Source organism: Pipra filicauda, unplaced genomic scaffold (genome assembly GCF_003945595.2).
Source record: "Pipra filicauda isolate LSUMZ 115617 unplaced genomic scaffold, ASM394559v2 scaffold28_size6257848_pilon, whole genome shotgun sequence".
Classification (NCBI taxonomy): domain Eukaryota; kingdom Metazoa; phylum Chordata; class Aves; order Passeriformes; family Pipridae; genus Pipra; species Pipra filicauda.
This window is the reverse complement of record NW_024104409.1, coordinates 4,524,644-4,547,015: the sequence shown is the minus strand read 5'-3', so window position 1 is coordinate 4,547,015 and position 22,372 is coordinate 4,524,644. Positions and strand designations below refer to the sequence as shown.

At 40.2% G+C, this 22,372-nt stretch overlaps 2 protein-coding genes across 4 annotated transcripts in view; both read right to left on the bottom strand.

The window, feature by feature from the left end:
• SUGT1 (SGT1 homolog, MIS12 kinetochore complex assembly cochaperone) overlaps positions 1–7,333 on the bottom strand; it is a 28,941-nt gene extending 21,608 nt beyond the window's left edge. The window contains exons 1-5 of the mRNA XM_027720303.2: positions 7,205–7,333; positions 7,081–7,126; positions 3,570–3,660; positions 2,804–2,873; positions 2,403–2,473 (exon numbers count right to left, since the gene is read on the bottom strand). Of these exons, the coding sequence (XP_027576104.1) occupies positions 2,403–2,473; positions 2,804–2,873; positions 3,570–3,660; positions 7,081–7,126; positions 7,205–7,251 (325 nt within the window). The 5' untranslated portion in view covers positions 7,252–7,333. The remainder of the gene's footprint in view (positions 1–2,402; positions 2,474–2,803; positions 2,874–3,569; positions 3,661–7,080; positions 7,127–7,204) is intronic.
• A 2,943-nt stretch (positions 7,334–10,276) lies between these two features.
• ELF1 (E74 like ETS transcription factor 1) overlaps positions 10,277–22,372 on the bottom strand; it is an 84,793-nt gene continuing 72,697 nt past the window's right edge. For 2 of the 3 annotated variants that reach the window (XM_027720328.2, XM_039382890.1), the window contains 2 exons: positions 21,238–21,705; positions 11,339–11,951 (listed from right to left, as the gene is read on the bottom strand). In XM_027720328.2, coding sequence (XP_027576129.1) covers positions 11,339–11,951; positions 21,238–21,705 — 1,081 coding nt within the window. Of the gene's footprint in view, positions 11,952–21,237; positions 21,706–22,372 lie in introns of all 3 variants that reach the window. The other variant, XM_027720330.2, reaches the window with a different exon arrangement.

Below are 22,372 nucleotides of genomic sequence, written 5' to 3'. Positions count from 1 at the left end.
CATCTAGTTGCATAATTGAGGGAAAGGAATATTGCTTTCTAATGTTATTTTATAAAATAAAGAAACATTGCACATTCCACCACTCGTCATATCAGGTCCTATTTCAATATCCCTGTAGGTGGGTAATAGGAAGCTTGTTGTGATACTCTGGGCTTGTCAGTCCTACACAAGTAGAAAGCTCTTCATTGTTAGCATTCCAGACTAAGATTTAAAACAGTCCCTACATCAGCAAGAAACAGAAATGTCTACCAGTGTACTTCTGCCCCTTGTGTGGCAAAGAAACCAGATTTGCCAGCTAAGAATTCCCCAACACAGCAATTCTTCCCAAGGCAGTAACAGCTAAAGTCTTCTCTCTTTATCAACTGCTCAGCAATATGCGGTAAATTTTCCCTCTGTCCTTTGTTCATTCTGCACTAGCTGGAAGTTAATTCTGTTGCCAAAATGTCTAAGGTCACAACTGTTTTCACCTGGCATCCATCAAACATTCCACAAAGGCAAATTCTGTTGCTGACAAACTTGCCAGCGAATTAGGCAGTATATGGAAGTGAATCAACTAAGTCTGTAATTTTAAAAAGGCCTTCAGAAGACTCCTCATCTCACAGAATTTTGTAATGAGACACAGGAAGCACAGCAGAAACTATCTTTGGATGTGAAAGCAATCAGGAACTGATAAGAAGCTTCAAAAACATTTCAACCAAGGAAGCAGCAAAAGAATGGCAAAATAAATGAAAACAGGTAGAGGTCAAGCAATTTAACACAGCAAAATAATGTGCTATATTTCAGAGATTCTGGATTACCCAAGAGGATCTTGGTATTCACTGACTTATCAGGTAAAAAGACACCTGCAGTTCTGTGTGCTGTTGTGCCCTATAAGTAGGATGTGAGGTTATCTATGCACATAAAAAACTTAAATTCATATTGGTTGCCTAGGGTGAGGCAAGACTATGAAAAAATAAAGAGTAGTCATTCAACAAAATCCACCAGTGATGAGTTCAAAGGTGTATGAAAAGTTACCTACCAAGTAAGGAAAGCTACATAAGTCACTGGAAGGAATTACTTCCTTCATGGAAAGATACTAAATAGAGAACTTAACTGCAAAGACAAACTTGTCTCTCTACTGAACAAACTAGTGGAGACTACCTAGTTATCCACACTACCAAAACAGAAAGAACTTAATGAAATTTCTTATTTCTAACTCCTAATTCAGAGCAGCCTAAACTGACAGCTAAGACTTGCTGCAATTCCACCACATTCCCTTTCCACCACCACTCCCACTGCCCCAACAATGCTCTGCCACTTCATTTCTGCTGGCACTTAGACCCTTTATTGGGCCATTTCAACACATTTATCCAGGGGGAAAATACTTCAAAAATAGTAGGTTTCAGCAGACTTATGGATTGAAAGAGGCTAAGCAAACATAAATAGTAGGGAGAATGATCATTTGGCATCAAGCACAAATTAACTTACACTTCCATGAAACTCCACTTTTAAATCAGAGGATCAAGATCACTTATATGGGAGAGGCAAAGTAATTAACTTTTTGCTAAGCCTTCATGTCTCAGCCACTATTACAGATCAGACAACACATTAGAAGATCTGAGACCATGACAAGGCTTATCAGATTAGTGTTTCACTCTGTGTAACCTTTCAAGGTGCCTTTTTTTTTTTCCCACCATTTCCTCTTGCTGTTTGGAAGAGAAGGAATGGAATGAGGGTTTTATTTACAGTGGGGGATAGGAGGAAAGAGAAGAGAGCCACGACCATCTTGCAATTGCTTTATTTTGTGCTTTCCAATGTCTTCTACCAAAGCTTTCTGTTTTAAACTATTCCTTTCCTGCTTATAAAGTCAGGTTTTAAAAAAAGCTCTAATTGTTCCCAAACTAAAAAGGGCCCAAGTCCAGCTGGGGAGCCAACACTTTAAGAAAAAAAGAGATATAATCAATATGCTTCTGTAATTAAGAGGTATGTAATGTGAGGTAAAAATCCATTTTGCCAGTTTGAGCAGCCACCAAGTTACACATTCTTCCTAAAGAGTGTTATATCAAATTGTTTAAGAAATTTCAGGTATATATAAGGAGCCTACTCTGTTCAGAAGCTTTACTATGACACTTAATATTACACCATTGCCACCATTTTTTTGCAAGACCTCCAAGGAGTAGGAAAACACTCCCCATTTTATAAAGAAAGAAAGAAATCATACACTAATCGCTAAGAACTTTGATACACATCTTTAAACAGTTTAACACTTTAATGCAGTGACTGCATAAATGTTCCCAAAGGTCAGATATCTGATTCATTAGCCTTTAAAAAAGAAAATCCTTACTCTTCACTTTAATCTAATACATTACCCATTTTTTTCTCATAAGCAAAGTACTGTACACACAAGAAATTTTAATACTTACTGTCCAACCTCTGTCCCTCTCTGAAAGACTCTAAAGCAGATGCATAGTTTTTCATATGATATTCACCTAACCTGACAAGAATAAAGAAAAACATAAGAAAATGGTAATTACTTTTCAGTCTAATACACGTTCTATATATGGTGTGCTGTATTGGTTAAAATGACACATGTAAGAATTTAAATCACCCAAGAGGTGTGGTTTTGGAATGGTGAGGGTGTTTAGATAACCACCTCAAACTAAATGGCTTTGCATAACCACTGCTTTATTACAGATGGGCTGCAAGCAGCAGGGCAGTAAATTTATTCAGTGTTGCAAAAAGCTTGTACAGAACTATAATCTAAACACTAGTATTGACCTACAGATTATCACAATATTCACAAAGTACAAAAAATTATACATACCCTTTTCTAAGGAATGCTACAGCATTATTTGGGTTGAGTTCTAGGCTCTTCTTTGCATCTGCAACTGCATCTGTTGAAAGTCAGTTTAATGTTGAGAAATATAATAACAATGTTATAAAAAGCAGCAAATTGTCAGTCTTTTAGCAGTGAATTTTTTTCAGGTTGTACTATGTTAGCTTTCTTGGATTGTACACAAATCACACCATTTGAATTAAATCTAGTCACAACTGCTATGGATGAACCCTTCATGCAGTTGCAGAGCTCTTATGTAAGATGTAGCATGACTTTCATTTAGTGAAATCCTCTACTTAGACCCAGACTGTGAATCTGTTTGTTTGGTTTTTACTGGAAAGAAAAAACAAAGCAAATCTTATTCAGCTAATCTTTTTACAAGGCATTATTCACTTATCACTTTCCTACCATGACAGGATTCATTCTCTACCAAGAACATAACGATGGAAGACACTTACAACACAAATCTTGAAAACTGCCTAAAAAGTCTACTTAAAAAAAGCTGCCAAGATAATAGTAGGCTGAAATCAAACAGAAAGCTGGGACCCTGGAGTACCCAATTAATTGAAAGTTTTGCTGAAACAAATCAAAGAAAACTACAAAATTATGTACTAACTGTAAAAGCATCATATTAAGTTACAGATAACACTTTCTTTCATTACTGTATTTGGCTTCAGATTGAAGACATCTTCTGTAAAGAACGTGTTATAATACACTTGGTAAGAGGATTCTTAGTGTTGTCTGAAGATGTTACCAGCATATTTCTGTAGAAGAATATGAGCATAAGCTCGTTGACAGTAACATTCAGCATCATCTGGATTCTTTTCCAAAGCTGTTGTCAGTTCCTGTAAACACACATGGCAATAAAAAATTAAGTGGTACCTCAGAAGTCCCCATAAAAACAATACCAAACTCTGTCAACTATGAGACATTTCAGATGATAACATCCTAACTGGCATTTGTTTACCTGTTGCTTAGTTCTCAGCCACAAAGCTTAAACATCAGAGCTTGAAGTACAACCAACCTGCCAATTATATCAAATTCAAGCAGCCTGTTTCTTATTGAGAAGGAAACAGGACTTTCAAATGCTTTAAACGTGAAATCTCACACAGAGATGACCCTTTGTATTCCAAAGACCTTCCTACAATTCTCAGCAGGTCCACTGGATTTGAGAGAGCAGTGCAGTATTAGGAATTCGGAAGTCAATACACTATGTCAAAACACTTGTGCGGGGATAACATGCTCAAAGCACTGTAACAATGAAATACCACATAACATATTATTGAGCATAAGAGATTGTTTCAAATGCTGAGCATAAAAGCAGGGGAACAAAAGACTGAGGGAGCACAGGCCCCAGAGGATATATTGTTGCACAAGGGAAATAAGCATAAAGTAGTCCCTTGCTAGAAGAAATCACTGGATACATGAATTGAAACAATTATACTTTGTTCTCTATGAGAAAAGTTCATGACTTTTTCACACAGAGTAACATCACAGTGACAGCACACACCTGGAAAGACCACCTCCAATTCTCTCCTTATTGCTCAGAGAAGTTCTTCCTCTTTGCTAGAAGACAGTAAGTCTTCCAAAGCCACTACAGTACATTGCTACAGTACAGTAACTTTGTTTGCTAAGTTGACTTCTACCCAGACTTCTACTTGGAATCTAGCAAGCATGAATGTAGCTAAGATACAAGCTTTAAACCTGCATAAATATTCATACAGCACAGCTGCCAAAACTCTGTCCCACCAAGCCAGAGAAAAAAGAAGAGAAGGAGGACTTGCCTTAGTTCTAGTTCAGATCAGTATTTTTTTCTGTTTAACAGATGTCACATAAACTGTTCATGTCAACTAGGAGTTAAGTGGCCAGAATAGCTTCTTTTAGCCCTAGCATGAGTTTTCTTACCAGTGTTAAGATACACAAACCTATATATAGATGCAGCACATAAATCTAAATCCTTGGGGGGGATCTCTGAAGAAAGTGGTAGGCAGAAGACAATTGTAACTGATGCCCTCCTAAGATTTAAAGTCATTCAACAGCAGTTGTCATTACAGAAATACTCATGGCTATAGCTATTTCACATGGGAGGGACATGAGGAAACTCACATATTAAAATAGTTCATATTATGCTGAGAGGTGAAGCACTTTTGACACTCAAAACCAAGCAGGGTCTGAGTCTGACACTGAACATTGCAGGCACATTCACAAGCAGAGTCACTTCTATGACGGATCACCTCTCCCTCCAAACATTATTCCCTGTGGTTTTTGTTGGTGACAGAAGCATTGATTAGAGCCAGCAACACATGAATGGATTCTCCTACTGAACTAGGCCCAGAAAAGCAAAGCAAACCAAAGCCAACAGTGTGAAACTAGTCTCTTTGTTGGCTTTTTATCAGTAAGTCACCTCATCTCACTCAGACACATGTACAGAATAACTAACTCCTATAACTTATTTGAGAAGCCAAATAATACTTGACTAGCACCAGAAAGTCCAGATTATGGACATCAGCAACAAGCTCAGACTTTGTCCTCACACTCAAGTATGTGTTTTCTGCATATTTTGACTCTAAAGGCCCTTACCATGTCACCAAATTGCAAATCTATTTCTAAACACATTGGGAACTTTCAAGTCCCTTCATGCTAAATGATAAAGAGTTTATATGAATTAAAGATTCTTTCTGACTCCACACAGCAATCTACTTTTTCAACTTACAATGAAAAAAAAGTCATTGATGAGTTCAAAGCTTTATCATTCAGACAGTATTAAAAAAAGGATGATGATCCTGCACTTGCATCAGATCCAGGTGCAGAAAACCAAGGGATGCTCTCCAGGAACTAAAGGAATCAAAAATCCTAGAGACAGTGCAGAAATGCCAGGCCAACTGGACACAAGTCTAGCACGGTAGGGAAGCATTACACAGCAGCACTCATACAGAATCATCTGCCAGATTAGAAATATTAAGGACATGAATTAGAAGACCTCATCTAAGACCATGCAAGCATGGTATACCACCTGTAGATCCAAGCTTGTAAGTCAGCAAAATGCTACACTGAACTATGGGATTAACCATCTCCGAGACTACCAAGCACCACCTGCCTCCTCAATTCAGGAGTTTTAAAAAAGGCACCGGAATTTTAGAAGACACTGGTATAAAAATTTTAGAAGACACTGACAGATATTAAATAATGCCTACACAATGTGTTACATAATGTTCTGAAGCACTGAATGTACAAAGAACTGAAAAGCAAAACAACTATATTAATACAGGAAACAATACAAATGCATATTCTGTCAATATTCTTTAATACTTCTGAAGACCTTTTGGTGTCAGGGATTTTTGATTTGCTTGTTTTGGTGGGTGTTTTTCACCACACCATATAAAACTTTTTTTTCTTTTTTTTTTAAGGTCTTGAATTAGTTTTATTATGCCATATATATTTGGTGATTTCAAGCCCAGTTTTTTTAGATGTAATTTATCTTTTGAAAAACTTTTAGAAGTTACAGGGTAAACTCCAAAGAACTGAAAAGTTTAGCATACCATTTTCTTTGTGGAAAGATAATTCAGTATCATCTTAGAGTCCTATTACCTACTCTATTCAAGTAAAACTAACCATTTACATCCTCTCCCCTTCCAAGCACTTAAATAGAAATATTTGTCCACCCTCCAGTTCTGTCTTCCCATTAACCATCTACTTTAAGTAAAAATAACCCTAGAAAGCACATTAAAACATGTTAACAGGCAAAATCATAGAACAGGTCAGCTTGTAAGGGATCTCAAAGGACCATCTCATCTAACCCTTCATGGGAAAGGCAGACTAGAGAAGGGTATCCAACAGCCTGTCCATTGGTGTGTCGAAAACCTCCAGTGATGTGGACTCCATCACGTTCGCTGGGAGGTTGTTCTGGTGAGTGATCGTTCTCACCGTAAAAAAATTATTTTTTTATGCCGAGATGAAATGAAAATCAGTCCTGGTCCCCGCTAAACGTAGGGAAAGGAAAAAATAGACCAGGGCAGAATAAAAACTAAGACAGAATACATTTCTCCAAAAAGCTTGGGGCTTTTTAAACCACAAATCGCAACTGATGTAGTTATGTGAGCTACCATCTACCTACACGAAAGAGAAAGTTGGTTTGTCTTGCTTTCCCCCCCGCCTCCTTCTCTGCCACAGAGGTACCGTGACAGGACGGCGCTGGGCACCCCCGCAGCCAGACCTCCCGTGAGCCAGGCTCTCAGGGAGCGCCCCCGGCCCGGCCCGGCCCTCACCTGCGCCGCCGCCCCCGGGTCCCGGTCGACGTCCCGGTCCGAGAACCTGCCAAGGAAACACAACGCCGTGAGCGGGCTCGGCGGGGCCGCGGGGGAGGCCGGGTGGGGTGGGGTGGGCGCTCACCGCCGAGGGGCCGCTCCCGACCCCGCTCCCGCCTCCTCCTCCTCCATTGCCGCCCCCGGGAAACTTCTGGAGCCGCCGCGGCGCCCTCGTCGCACGGAACCGCCAAGGCCGCGCCGCGCGGGGGCTGCCGGGACGGGAGGAGGAAGCGGCCCCGCAGCCCCGCCCGGAGCACCGCCCCCGCCCGGACACGGAGCGACGGGAGCGCCGGGAGGAGAGGCCTCTCCTCAGCCCTTGCCGCCCGCCCCTTCCTGCCCTGGCGGCGCTCGGCGGTTCCTTCCTTGCCGGAGCGATCACTGAGTCGCAGAACGTGCTGCGTGGGAAAGGACCCCCAAGGATCATCGAGCCCAACTCCTGGCCCTGCACAGGACCATCCCCATGAGTCACACCATGTGCCTGAGAGTATCATCCAAACGCTTCTTGAACTCTTGTCAGGCTTGGTGCTGTGACCACTTCCTTGGGGAGGCTGTTCCAGCACCCAGTCACCCTCTGCGTGAAGAACCTTTTTCTAATATCCAACCTAAACATCCCCTGAACACAACTTCAGGCCATTCCCTCGGTTCTGTCACTGGTCACCGCAGAGATCAATGGCTGCCCCTCCTCTTTTATGCTGAGCCCCTCAAGACAAATCTTGCAATTTATTTTTTTTAGTTGTTAATTGATAGCTGTAGCTGGTCCAGTTATGATTAAGCAGTTGCATTGTGAGCATCATATGCTTGTCTAATCTTTTGTTTTAAAGGAAAAGCGAAGACAATTTCAAGGGGAATGGACTGTCTGGACAAGAGCCCCCAGGAGTCCAGTCAGCAGGGCTGGGCAGTAACTGGGGGAAAGGCCATTCCGGCAGTGGGAGATCGCAACCACTGACCCATTGAGCACCTACTTGAAACGGATCCCAGACTCAAATGGGGGGAAGAACTGTGCCTGTGGACTGATTAGCATGAGAAGCAAGAGATCACAGAATCAATTAGGTGGGAAAAGACCTCTGAGATCATTGAGTGCAACCTGTGACCCAACACCGCCATGTCAACTAGACCATGGCACTGAATGCCACATCCAGTCTTTCCTTAAACACCTCCAGGGATGGCGACTCCATCACCTCCCCTGGCAGCCCATTCCAATGTCTAATCACCCCTTCTGCTAAGAAACTTCCTGATGTCCAACCTAAAACTCTCCTGGCACAGCTTAAAATACAACTAGCAATAGGAGTTAGAGTACTAATTAATGAAAAAGTTGCATAATCTGTAACCAATGAATGCTGATACCTTTGTTTGTTAAAATTTGTAATTAGTGTGAAGTTTTGATAAGCAGAGAGCCAGCCTCTTGTGGGTTACCATCTACCTCCCTGCTTTGCATAAACCAGAATAAAAACCAGAAATACCTTGCCTCAGTGTGTGAGCTGATGCTGCACACTGGGTATCCAGCTCACCTTCAGGACAACAGGAGCGTGCCTGTATGGTGGACAGGGCTTCCCAAAAGCAGCCTGAGGCCTCCATCCTCCTCCTCCCCCAGCTCCCCCCTGTGAAATGCCTCAGAGATAAAAAAGTGCCTTTTTCTCCTCTGCAGCCTCACACATGTGCAGGGAAGAACTGCGACCTCAATTTTATTAATTTCTGGCTCAGAAGCGGCTGGGGTTTGCACTGGCGTGTTTTGTTTGGCTGCTGCCACAAAGGCAGCTGTGATAAGGGAGGAGTGGCTCAAATTCCCAATGTGGGGCCTTGTTTTATGATTTACTCCAGCTTCTCCCTTCCTTTACCATACCAAAGGGATCTGAAGTACAGATCAACCTGGCTGGTACATCAGAGCCTAAGGGATATGGGAACAGAGTGATTTCCATTCACTGTTTGTTACACAACAGTCTGCTGCTAAAGACACATTACTGCTGCTGGAGATTTTATTTTCTCCACTTCTCCAACTGACATAAACTAAGCTGACAAATAATTTTCCCCATGTAATAGTTGTATCTATGGCATGAAGTTTTGTGGCTGAAGCTGTAACCTTATGGTGCGATTTTTTTTTTCGTTTCATATTTCCAGTAAATCACCAGAACAACTTCCCCATATCTAAAAACACTGATGTTAGTCAAGCATTATCACTTCAGGTTTCCTAGAATTATTAATTACTTGTAGTATAGGAAAAACTCCCCATTTTATACTTTCATTAAACAAACTAGCCTCCCTCTCCAGTGCTTTTGTCAATCTGACAGCCCTCAGGATGAGAACTGTTATCAGATATGCTTCTACAACACTTGTCCACATTCCTAGCAATATTGCCAGCACTCCCCAGCTGCAGGGAGCGCTGCCAGATAAACAACCACTGTTTTGGGTATGGCCAGCCTTCCTGGAATTGGGTTGAAGCATGTTGTGTTTGCAGGTGGAAGCCTAACTGCACGGGAGTCAGAAGGAATAAATACTGAATTAACAGGGCAGCTGTGGCAGAGAGTTGTTCAATTGTTTGTAGAGTTACTTCTGTGCAACTAGACCAAACTACCTCTGCTACGTTTCTGCTATTAGTTTTTCTAGTAATCATATGCTTGAAGTTATAATTAACATTATCAACCCATCAATAAAACTTCCACATGAATTCAATCATAGAAAGTCACATTTCCTTTAATTTTATACTGATAGAATCATACCAGGTCTGTTTATTTTTAATCCACCTTCCGCTGAAGCACTGCAACATGCGAGGTTTTGAAGCCCTCGCAGTTTGAGCTATCATTTGTGTGGCACAAGCTACAAACACCTTTGCAATGAATGGCACCCTAGAATTATGTTCAAAATTTTGCGTTGTTTGTCTTTAATGTAGTGGGACTTGATGGAAAAGGAGAAGTTTAACTCCAGTTCTTGAATTAAGCTCAACTTTCAGCTGAGCCACAAGAACATACAGTACTGCTATTTCAAAGGATACCCACAAGACGCTGGTTGTGTTCAAGTCTGTTTGGAAGCGATTCATGAATTGCTCATGTCCCACCACAGACCCACACCGACTAATCACCTTGTCCTGTTTCTCACTGTATTTTTGTTATGATTGTCAAAACATTACAATAATATAAAAACATTTCAGAGTAAATACAAAAAATGTTTTTTTCATTTGATTTATTTTCATAATAAACCAATTAAAAATACAAAAGACAAGGACCCAAGGTTCAGTGGGCTCCATCATTTAAAAATTTGTCCTTAAATACAAATTCACTCTGTAATATGAATACATATAACATTAGACCTCTAAACATAATGATCTTATTTGCATCTATCAAAAATTTGTACGGAAACAAATTAGCTGAAAAAACTTCCCTGCGACATTGAATGTACAGTATTTACAATCAAAAAAAAAAAAGAATTCTTTGCAGTATTAATTTCCAAAAACCTGCATAAATTGTATATATTTCATTTCCCTCCCCCCTTACAAAATAATCTGAAGTAGAAAGCAAGATTGTTAAGCTTCATAGTCAGAAAATGGTATGAAATATTTGCACCTGTAGTGATGCCATTAGCTTCTGTAATTAAATATATCCAATATTTTCATATAAAATATAGACATAGCAATGTCCATTACTGGAATATGTGTTTTGTGTACTCTCAATAGGAGTGTATATTCTATTTTGCACACACAAGAGCTTGTGCTGCAAAAATGCAAGAGGATACCTGGTTATCAAATTCTAAAACTGATGTAATTCACTGGTATGAAACAAATACTCAGTCATAAAAATTCAAACGCATGGAATGAAACTGTCTCACTAAAAGTAACTGCTGCTTCAAAAGTTAAGTGATACACATACAGATTAAACAGAAAAGGTTACAATAACAATGTAAATCAGCAAGAGATTGAAAACGTAAAATAAGAAGTTTGAAACTTTGGCCAACAACCTCAGGAGAAAGTCTTCATAGCATAAAAAGCATGTTCCTTCATGCCTGTATTTTGAAAAATGAGTAATATATAATTTTATTGATATGATAACACTTAGCAATTAACAGAAAATCAAAATCCATCCTAAAGCATGAATTCTAACAATTAACTGCAGAAATTAAGTAGCTTTGCAACATCTTGCTTCAAAATCAAATCATATATACATAACTGAAAGGTCCCATCACATTTATGAAAATAATCATCCACAGGGTCTTTTTTTTAATTATTTAATTATTAATACAAATTGGGTTCCAATGGCTCATTTTCTTGCTTCACTTGCATGTTAGATGGGATACCATTCGAACTGGACACTACCATCACAAATGGCTGCTGCTGGAACCTCTGCTCCGACTGCTCAGTATCATCTGATTTGTCACCCCCTTCCTTCACTGCTTCTTGTACGTCAACCTGTTTGGTTTCTGGTGCTTTAATAACCGAAGTGATCACTGTGCCCGACGGATGAGACATCACCTGGGAGCTGCTAGGCGAAAATGTCACCACGGGGGTAGTGGCACTGAAGGATGGAGACGAAGCCATGTTGACTGTTCCATTGCAAATTGTCTGCACACTGCTGGTGAGCACCTGCTGAACTTGTGCTGGGCTCAGCACAATTGAGGAAGGAGGCGAGACTGGCTTCTGAGACTGTACCATGACGTTTTCTTTAAGAACCGTCATGGCTTGTGAAGTCGGAATGGCTTGTAAGATGAATTTTTGGGCTGCTGTTACTGAGGCTGGATCTGTGCTGGCTATAACTGTAGTAAGAGGCACTGTCTGGAGTGTTACAGTATGCAGCTGCTGATTTCCAGGAGAAACAACCACTGGAACCTGTGCTGGAGTCTGTAAAGTCCTGTTAAGATTAGAAAAGATTATAGGGTCAGAACACTTCCATGCTGAATGTTAAAAAAATACTTACTATAGAAAAATCATTTGGCATCATAAACATTTATTTACCCAACATTTCCAAAAGAAGTAGCAGTATCTCTCCTAATAAAAACGAACTGGACCTGACCCCTGAATTCAGCAAGATGTTCTGAAAGTAAAGGTAACGTGCATGAACAATACTGCCATCACCAAACTGAACAGCCTGCCTTTGAGACATTGAGTAGGTCATCAAATAACCTGGGAATCACATCTAAGACCCCCCATCTCAAGCATCAACCAACATCACAAGCATGACCCAGTACACATCTGCCATCAGTTTCACAAGTTACCTTAAATAATTCACAAATCACGAGCCTAACTAATTCATAAGTCAGGCCTTGATTCTCCTGACATCCATATATACATCTAACTGTATGCAAAAGAATTCACATTGCAGCAGTAAATCTGGTCAAGACCTTCTCTGACTCCCAGGACACACAGTTCTCTGTCTGCCAGGCTCATACATGACTTCTGGTAAAACAACTGAACAGAACCCGCTCCCAAAAACATCACTTTAAATTAGGAGTAATTTCCATCAGTTGCAGGCTCAAAGACTTGGGTGCCACATTACTTTCAAGAGGTATACAGCTGCAAGGGCAACATTAGAAGGTTAACAGCTGTACTGCTGGAGTACACAGCTACTGCAGTGGACGACAGTGACTTAAACTTTGCAACACACTCCAGGTCAAGCAAATAAAACCAAAACAAAAAATCCAAACCACAACATAAATAGTTACTGGGGAGGGAAAGAGGAAGGGAAGAATAACTGCTTTGACATTCTCCTACAGCTTGCTCCAGCCCACTGTGCCATGCTGTCTCTGACAGTCTTTCTTTCCTTCTGCTTGTCATGCAAAGTTCTCTCCAACCTTCCTGTTTCTTTTTAGTGTTTTCTCCTGCCTGCCCTCCTCCCCTTTTTTTAGTTTTAAGCTCTCCCTTGTATTTTCTCAAAGATAAACAAAAATAACTATCTCCTCCTCCTACTTTATTTCTACCCCTGCTGAAATCACTTTAGATGCAAAGCAATTTACTGTCAACATTTCTATTTTGAAGTCCACGCACAGCTCTGCCTGCTCTTTCTTCTGAAGACTGGACATCAGATATGCTCTAAGGATTGCCTACCATACATCTACCATGGAACATCCTCCTTTCTGTAGTCCTTCTATCCGTGTAGCATCTATTTTTCACAGCTCTGTGAAATCCTACTTGCCAGCATTTAGCCATTGATCAATCAACTCTGACTCAGCATATTCAAAATGTCAATTTAAAACCACACTGGCTATCCCAGTTTCAACAAAAAGCTTACCAAAGCAGGACTTATGTGGTGCTGAAGCTATAGGGCAATGTGGTTGGCCATAGTCCAACCACACAGGGAGCTGCATTCCCATTTTCTTAGTGCAGCAGCAAGTGAAGGAATATATGTAGATGATTTGCCAGGTCCTACTCAGCTCGGTCCTCTGGGAAAGGCCTCTAGCCGAGCTCCAAAGATTGCTCCAGCAAGAGTAGCCCCAGTAACCCTGCTGGTATTAGGCTCAGAGCACATGGGTACTCTCTGAGCAGCCTCCAGCTGCCAGTCCCTGCTGCATGCAATCTTTTCCCCCAGCTCCCACACAGCTTGCTAACACAAGGAACAAAACTTCCATCTGTAGCTTTCTCTTCCTCCCAAGAAAGAAGGTTGCAGTACCCAGCAATGCTGCAATAGCAAAACAAATCCAAATCCTTGCCAATGAGGCTCCCACACAGGTCTCATCACAAAGGCCATCATAACCGGGACTCAAAATTTGATGTGACTGACACCTGAGTCATCTTGAGCTCCTTTTTCACTAAACTAGAGACAGCCCAAGGAAGAAGCTCATGGAAATGGGGCTGGAGGTGAAGCACCACCTAGAGTGATTGCTTCGTTCTTTCAAACTTCTGGAGAACTTGGTGCTGCACCGCAAATACCAACACGGAGCTTAAAGTGCAAGGCTCAGAATGACAGTACCAAGGCTTCACATCAGGTGTGAGAAAGGTTATTAGTGCTAACTCTCTTTTTTGTTTCTTGCCCCCACAATTCTCCTGGGACCTTCACAGAAAAGTAAGAAATAGTAATAGGATGAGGGCATCCACTACCTTTTTTTTTTTTTTGGGGGGGGGAAGTAAACTACCTACAGTTAAACAAACTTGCAGTAAAAACAAAGTGTCACATACATACAGCTCAACCCAGGAAAGTCTACAGAGACCAACAAATGCCAGTGGAACAGCTATGAAGGAAAGACAACTGACACTTGTCATCAGAAAAGCTTTAAAAGTTTCAGAGTAGATACTGAGTCAGCTCTTTAATCCATGAAGAAACTTACCTGAGCTTGAAGGATTAAGATCAACTCAATAGCTGCAGTTTTGAAAGCAGCACCTGAAGCTGATAGCTTGTGCTTGGTATGCCATCCAAGGATTACTTTGAAGCTACTTTCTTGTTCTCTAGTTGTTTTGTAAAAAATAAAAGCTTCTAACTGCTAAATGGCTGTAAAGGACAACCTCGAAAAGTGTGAACTGGATCTAATCAATGCAGAAAGTATCTCTAAAGCACTAGGAGTAACAGCTCTGGGAAAAGAAATCAGGCCATTTGTCTTAGCATACTGTAATTAGTATCTGCATATCGATGCTAAGCCATTTTATTTCTCTTGAAAGCCAATCCCATACCTGTACACCATACTGTGATTAATAGTTACTCTAGATGCTTTGTCTTTTCCATCAGTCAAGATATAGATATATGATACACAAGTATATAAACCTGTACATACAGATATATGTATATACATAGAGTATGAACCTGCTAAAGTGAATGCATGCAGCATGCATCTGGACAAGCACAGCATAAATATTTATTTACATTACTGGTGGCCAAGCAAGACATTTTCCTTAATTGTTAAAACTACAGACAGGTGTATCTGTTTACTAACTAAAAATCTACCTGCTCAAACTGTTTGCCTTGAATATCACTGAAAAAAAATACAGCTTGGTTAATCGTTTTCTCCATTAAAAAAAAATGTACACACTAATTAAGGTGATTTGTTAACACTGGGTTACTTTATTTTAGGTGCTTTGAACTGTATATTTTGCTACGCTTCCGAATTTCACTGATATTTTGCTAACACCACTTCTGCTCTAAGGTACAAATCTTTTGGTCAATTATTTTAAAAGTTCCTGCTGAGGTTTCAAAAAGAACAAGGACATTGAGCAACAGTGATGAAAAAGAAATGCTGCCATAAAACAATCTGGTTACAACTGAGAAAAGAATGACAAAAATTCAGAAGTCATTTTAGCTTGGCAGAAAATTACGGTCTATTTCTTGGTCCATTTGTTACTGTTAATGGCCTAGAATTGTGCAATATCTTATTAGCTCATCAAGAGGTAACTAGTGATAAAGCAAACAGTAAGTGACAGGCAAGAAAAACAAGTTTATTCATGGTAATTTACGTGAAAATTATGAAATGGAAACAATACCAATAAATACTAAAGCTACAAGCCAAGGAAGATATAAAAAAAATTGAAGCTACAAGCCAAGGTAAACAAAGTATTTCACAGTACAGTAAGAAAATGAAACAACGCAATATTAAGAAACAGAGAGATGTACCACAGAATTCCCTCTCCAACATACACATTGTTTAACCTACAGCTACAGGGGAAATGATGGCCTGGAGGTAAATAGGCTAATTTCCAGAGACTTACCCATTTGTTCAATTAACTGGTTGCCAGAACTCATTCAGTCAAGCTAGGAAGAGTAAAGGAGGTGAAGAGGTGGGATGAGCTTGTTAGAATCACTTTGGATGCCTAAGTTGAGAGGTGATCTCCTCTGAGTGACTATACAGAGAGCATCAACCAAATGCTACTCAGGAGTTCTACTGTTGCTGCAAACTGCTCCACAGCTGCACTCATGGACATGATCCTCAGCCATCAGCAATCTTATCAATACTTCACCCCAGTGTATTTTCTCATGGCCACCGGCTGTTCTACAGCACAAGCCACACGGACAGGTGCTGCTAAGCAGTCCAGCAGGAGATGTCCATGAGAGGCAGAAACGTGCTTGATGCTGATGCCCTCCTGCCCAGTCTTAACACAGCCTCCTCTGAAGTGGTGGCGGTGCACGTTCTTGTCTAATGCTTTGCCTGAACAACATCATTTCTTAACGTCACGAGGACAGAGGACTCAGCTCTTAAGGCTGTCCTTTTTACTGACCCATGGAGTTTTACATTCTTCTTACTAGAATTTTTCAAAACTGCACAGTCACCTGAATTAAAACTCAGAAACTTTGCTACTAACAGAAATCTGCAGAGCCCCTACCTCTTTCAACAGTGGAAAGACATGGAAAGAGAGCTCCTACGGATAGCTTCTTATTGTGCAGAAACAAAATTAGTCTGACTAGAGGATTTTGAAGTCCTTCCTGTCATAAGCAGTTGCCTTCTTGCCTACCACAGAAACTAAATCAGAACTGCGTTTAAGAAAAGTTCTTCTCAGCTGCAGGAAAATCACATCGAAATGTTTGGTTATAACCAAAGTCTTGACAGAAGATAGATAGCTGTGATAGAAGTCATCCCTATTACAAATGTGTTCTGACAGACAAACCTTGTTGTAAGATAAAGAGAGTTTCTTGTAGAAGCCCACTGAGATCACATCAGTCTATTCCTGACCAACATCTCCCTCAGGAAGGACATTTTTCTCACCATCCTGAAATCTACATTGCAGTCAAGCCTTCACTTAAGAGATTACAGAGATCAGCTCTTTGTAACAGTCACCTGTTTGCCTTCCTTTGGGGAAGGCTATGGCAGCAGTGAGTCAGATCCAACGGTATCTACTAGTCAGTGTGCTGGAGAGCTTCTACTGCAGGCCTGCCTTTAGAGCACTGATAGGAGACTACTGTCTAAGTGCAAACAGAAGGAAAGCAAAGCACGGGCACTGATGGTGGCCGATCAAAGGATAGCCTTCTAAATTAGCCAGAAGTTGAGTTGTCATTGTGGTAGCCTGGACAGAACATGTTAGAAGACCAGAATTTGGACTCAGAATTAAATATTGATAGAAACATTGTGTTTCATACCTGAAGCCTGCTAAAGCATTGTAAAAGGTCTGTCAGCAGTCAGCTAATTCCAAGTTTCTTGGTACACAGAGCTGCCAGCTAGATGATTCAGCTATGTCCCATACAGTCAATAAAAGAGACAGACACATAATTTAAAATTACTCACTATATAATCTTCTCTGAACCGTAAGTAACGTGAGAACCTCTTTTCACTACATCTTAAATCACTACTACTCTAGATTAAAGGCAAATGAAAATGCATTTTCATGAATCTTTTTATCTCCAGCCCTCATCATTTAAGGGAGAAATTTAATTGCCCAAACACAGGCACCTTACAGCCCTGTATGATGTCCTACACAAGGTAAGTCTAAGTCCCTAGCCTTACGGGAGAGGTACACTTTCTGGAGCAACAGAAAGGATACTCTTTACACTCAGAATGACCCAACGACCATGGAGCTGAATCCCAGGCCAGTGCCTCCTAATTCCAAGCTAAAATACAATTACTCAAATAAACCAGATGTTCTGGTTAACCCGTGTAAGTTATTCTGATTTAAACAGAAGAATTTTACAAGCACTAAATTCAAAGAAACTTTTTCTTCCTTGTAAACGGTGTCTCACTGGAAAAAGTTAGCAATAAAATGCTCATCCAGAGTGACATTTTTATTTTTGTCTTATCATTGCAAACATTTGGTGCCAAACTTGGCTCCCAGTTACACAGCTGGAGACTACAGTAACTGTGCTTGCATACACCAAGCCAGAACAGTTAGATCTGCAGAACAGCAGTGCGTTTACAATTTCAAATATTCCCACTGGGGATACTACATGTTTTCCTCAGTCAGCAAAATCCAGTTTGCTTGACCTGACCCTGCTCCTGCCCTGTTTCCTAAACTTCAGTTAACAGATCACCACAGCCTTTCTCTTTAAGCACTGGGGCTGAAGAGGCATTTATCCTTGGAAAGTAACACTTCTCTTTGTCTCCCCTTCATACAACAGCACCAAAACTTGTATAAAAAGCACATTAAAAGCCATCCAAAAGCCAAGACCTTTCCACTTCAGAGTAAGATACAAGCTCTGTGCAGCTATAAATGAAGTTGCTGCCTGTCTCCTGCAAAGAACCAACTGTGGATTCTCACTGGCATGTCCATTTCTTTGAGAAACGCCAAGAGGCCCTGGGGAACAGCTGCAACACTCTCTCAGTGATGCTCTGGGAGTAGTCTGTACCAGACAGTGTTGCCTAGTGCAGGGCAGGGATGCTGACATGAGCCCTTCACAACAGTCTTCAAATGTGATTCTTTTACCAAGTCCCTCAACAGAGAAGATGTAGGTTCAGAACTTACTCTCTGAAGGCTACAGTTAGGTGTTAAGAAACCAATTGTTTTGACCTCAAAGATGCTCAATATTTTCTCTCTTATTTTTTTTCTTCTTAAAACACAACAGAAGCAAATTACTGCAGAGGGAAGACCATTTACTTCCATCAAGCAGAGGAGTGAACATTCACATGAATAAAACTTTAGAACTACATTGCATAAGACAAACTATATGGGTTCAATATGTTCACGCTTCGAGGCAGAGCCCAATCACTAAACAGTATGCGTCAGAAACTTTCGAGAATCATAACCATACCTTAGTTTCTGTTTTGCCCAAATGACCTTGACTATTTACATGCCCCAACCACTGAACAGCAACTGGCAACCAATGTTGCTATTTATCCTCATTCTTCCTACTATAAAGTGACTCCAAACACAATCCTACAGAGCATGTGCATACATCACAAGGTCTGCCAACTCTTAGTCTACCATGGCATTCATACCTGCTGTACATTTTCAAATCATGTAGACCACCCATTTCAACCCTTATGGAAGCCCCACTGCAGCAATTCAGAATGTGTACACAAACACATTCAACTGCTAGAGATTTAGCTGTTTGAACAAACCAACCTTTGTTTCAGCCTTATTATAAAACAAGAAAAAACATATGCTCCGAAATAAGTTCAGTGTGTCATTCTACCTCACCAAACTACTTTAAGTTTGCACTTTGAAGCTGAGTAGAAATGTATCTGTCATAAATTGTATTTTGAGAGCCTGGAATGGGCAGTGACTATTGCACAGGATTCATCAGCACCTTGGTTTGCAGCTTGTCCCATCCTGGTGGTTATTATTTTCATTCTAACTGCTCAGAAGCTGTAGTATAATCTTTCTTAATCAGCAATACTTCTATATCATTCTGAAAAGGTCAGATGGTTCCTTTTTTCCCCTTCATTTAAGACACTTTGTCATCTTGGCTAAGAAAAGTGCAGTTGAAGACTTCACGGAATAATGTTCTAAGTTACAAACAATGGATGTGAACCAATGCAATATAGAACTCTAAGGCTTTAAGGTTTTTATTTAATTTGAACCTCACACATATATCATCTCTACTACTTTTTCCCCTTAGTTTATTACCCAATGTCCGATTGTGAAATACTGTAATGCAATAACTGGATGTCATAATGTCACTGAACAGCTTTCCAAATGTTAGGCTGGACTTCTAGCCTGCATTAAGTCTTACTTCTGTTCGTTGTTACCATTCCTTATACCATCTATACTACTGACATTTTTTGTGATACATAATCTAGTGTAGGTCTAGCCTAGACCTATTTAACTCTGCAAATTCCTGAACTTTCTCCCTGTTAATGTTTAATATTATTGTTCTTCTGACTTATGTGATACTGCATAGCCTCAATTATGTCTGTACTTATTTCCTTTCACTATATATTGCCCTTGTCAATTTTTACAAGTAAGTAAATCCTTCATCAAGCCCAAACTCATTGGACTGCACTGTACTGAGTAGCTTCATCCCTAAGCTTTAAAAACATACAACACATCACCTTGATGCAGATTTTTATTAATTCTCTAAATTCATTACAAAACTGGAATTTTTTTGTTAAATCCTTCATAATCATCTTTCACATAAACTTCTGATAAAATATAATCTTTCCCTCTCCTGTTCTTCGGAAACAAAGAAATTATTTGGTCTCATTACTGTCATTACCCACTTCTCTGACAAAAACGCATGGTTTATCTCAGAGAGTCAGTACCACTCCAAAAGTACTGGTGGCTCTGGATGTAATTTTCAAAGGAAAGAACAGAGGAAGGGAGCAGGAAATAGCATTACTGCCATTTTGCAGCAGAAAATTATAAGCACTAACAAAGCAAATATCAAAAAAAGTTATGATAATTGATTGAGAATGTGCAGCTCCTGAATCATATCCTGAAGCTTTCCTGAAACAGCTTTAAGGTCCACAATCACTATATACAACTCTGACATTCCTGTGAGGAGCCTAGACTGCAAGAACATTTGTTTGTTTTAGGTCTTTTGTAGTCAGTATGGCTGAGATGAACAAGCTCTATATGCACCCGTCCATTGGGCGACGCCTCAGGCTAGGGTAAAATCAGGTTTAAGTGACTTTTTAAAGCCTCTTCAGTTAGGATGCTGCTACTAAGGGGTAGATGCAAAAGAGTCATGATACTGTGTAGTGTTAGCCAGTTGACTTACAAATTCAGCCTGGAAGCATGACTGTCTCCAAAAACAGTCTGCAGATACACAGCTCCCATGAAATTATTCTGTTAATTGTTTTCTAAAATCAAAAGAACTTGTTCTTGTAACAGCAGCAAAATGCTAGAGCAGATAACATGGAACTTTCCCTTGCTGTAACTGGGGACAATACAAAAGATTAAAGAGATGACAAAAAATTCTTAAGATGAAAAAGCAAGAAGGAAAATCTTTCTGAAGGGATCATGCAGACCCACTATGTATAATTCAAAAGCAAAGACACCAAACAATTGGTGTAGAAGCAGAGACATGAAAACACAGTTTCTGCTGTGGAACAGAATTGACAATGGCAATTTTAAGGAGTTGTGTATTTTAACTCTCGAAAGGATGTGCATCAAGTCTAATACCATGGGAAGGATGCACTTCCCCCCACCAAAGGCAGAGTGTTTATGTGTGTACGTGTCACAGTATGCTGTAGTCACTCTAAATTCCTAGGATCAATCACAAAGACATTGTTTCATGTCACTTAACTGGAAGATTAGCATTTCTTGGAAGCAAAACAATCTACTCTATCTAGCCATTAGCCAGTGAATTTATTATTATTCAAATATTTATGTTCTGTACATTTTCTTACCTTATATTCTGAACCGAGGAATTCAACGATTCATCTGGAACATTACTGGTTACAGCTGCATGTCCTTCTGTGAGGGGCTGCAACGGCTGCATTACGTGAACTGTCCGAAAAAGCTGAGTGGATTGTACTGGCTGCGGAGATTGCATTGTCCTCAAAACTTCTGAAGTCAAGCCAGGTGTCTGCTGCTGTCCAACTTCTACATGCTCCTTCAGCTTAGCAGGCTTTGTGTTTCCTGTTTTTAGCATCGCGGTTGATCCTCCCTTTGTTCCTGCGTTTGCAGATGCTCTAGTTCTGCTTGATTGGTTTCTGTTGGCCACCGCAGTTGAGAGCAGAGTTGAATCTGATGATTCAGTGCTAGGGCTCGCATCCTCATCATCAATATAGATGAGATCTTTTGGCATTTCTTTAAATTGATACACTAGACGCTGACCTTCTACTTTAGCCAAGATTCCTCTTTGGTAATAGTATCTGTTTAAAGCACACATACATCAAGTTACACAGGTTTTTTGCCAAAACCAAAACAAAGCCACAAAACTCCCAGAAAATAAACATAGCACTAACAAGTAAACTTTTAAGTGTCTAGTTTCCTCATTATAAAAAAGTTGCCAATTTAATAGCATATTGTTTTCCTCAAACAACTTTCATTTACTGGTATTTCATGTCACGTTTTATCTCCAACCTTAAATACCTCTGCGGAGAAAAAGAAAAGAACTCCACGACTTGGCAGCTCTGCTATCAACTCATACACTTTAAAAAGGTGCATGAAACTTTCAAGTCTCCTCTTGACTCATACAGTTCTTTCAGTTACCTGAATTCATGCTTATTCACCAGTGAGCACGGGCAGACATTTCAGCTACAACAAAGCAAAGGGAACAGGACAGGAAGGCACTACTTCTGTTATATTTACAAACTAATATGACAATTTGAAATTACGCACACTGAGGTGAGAGGTGAAGGGAAATTAAAAGAAATGCATAGCTGCTGAGTTGGACAATTATCCAGGTAGGACTGAAGCATCGTGGACATCTGCTTATTTTGCAGTCTTTTATGCATGAGAAAACCCCCGGTTTGATAGACAGTGGCACACAATTCTATGTTTTAAAACTGTCTGTACACACAAGTTCAGAGAAGTGAG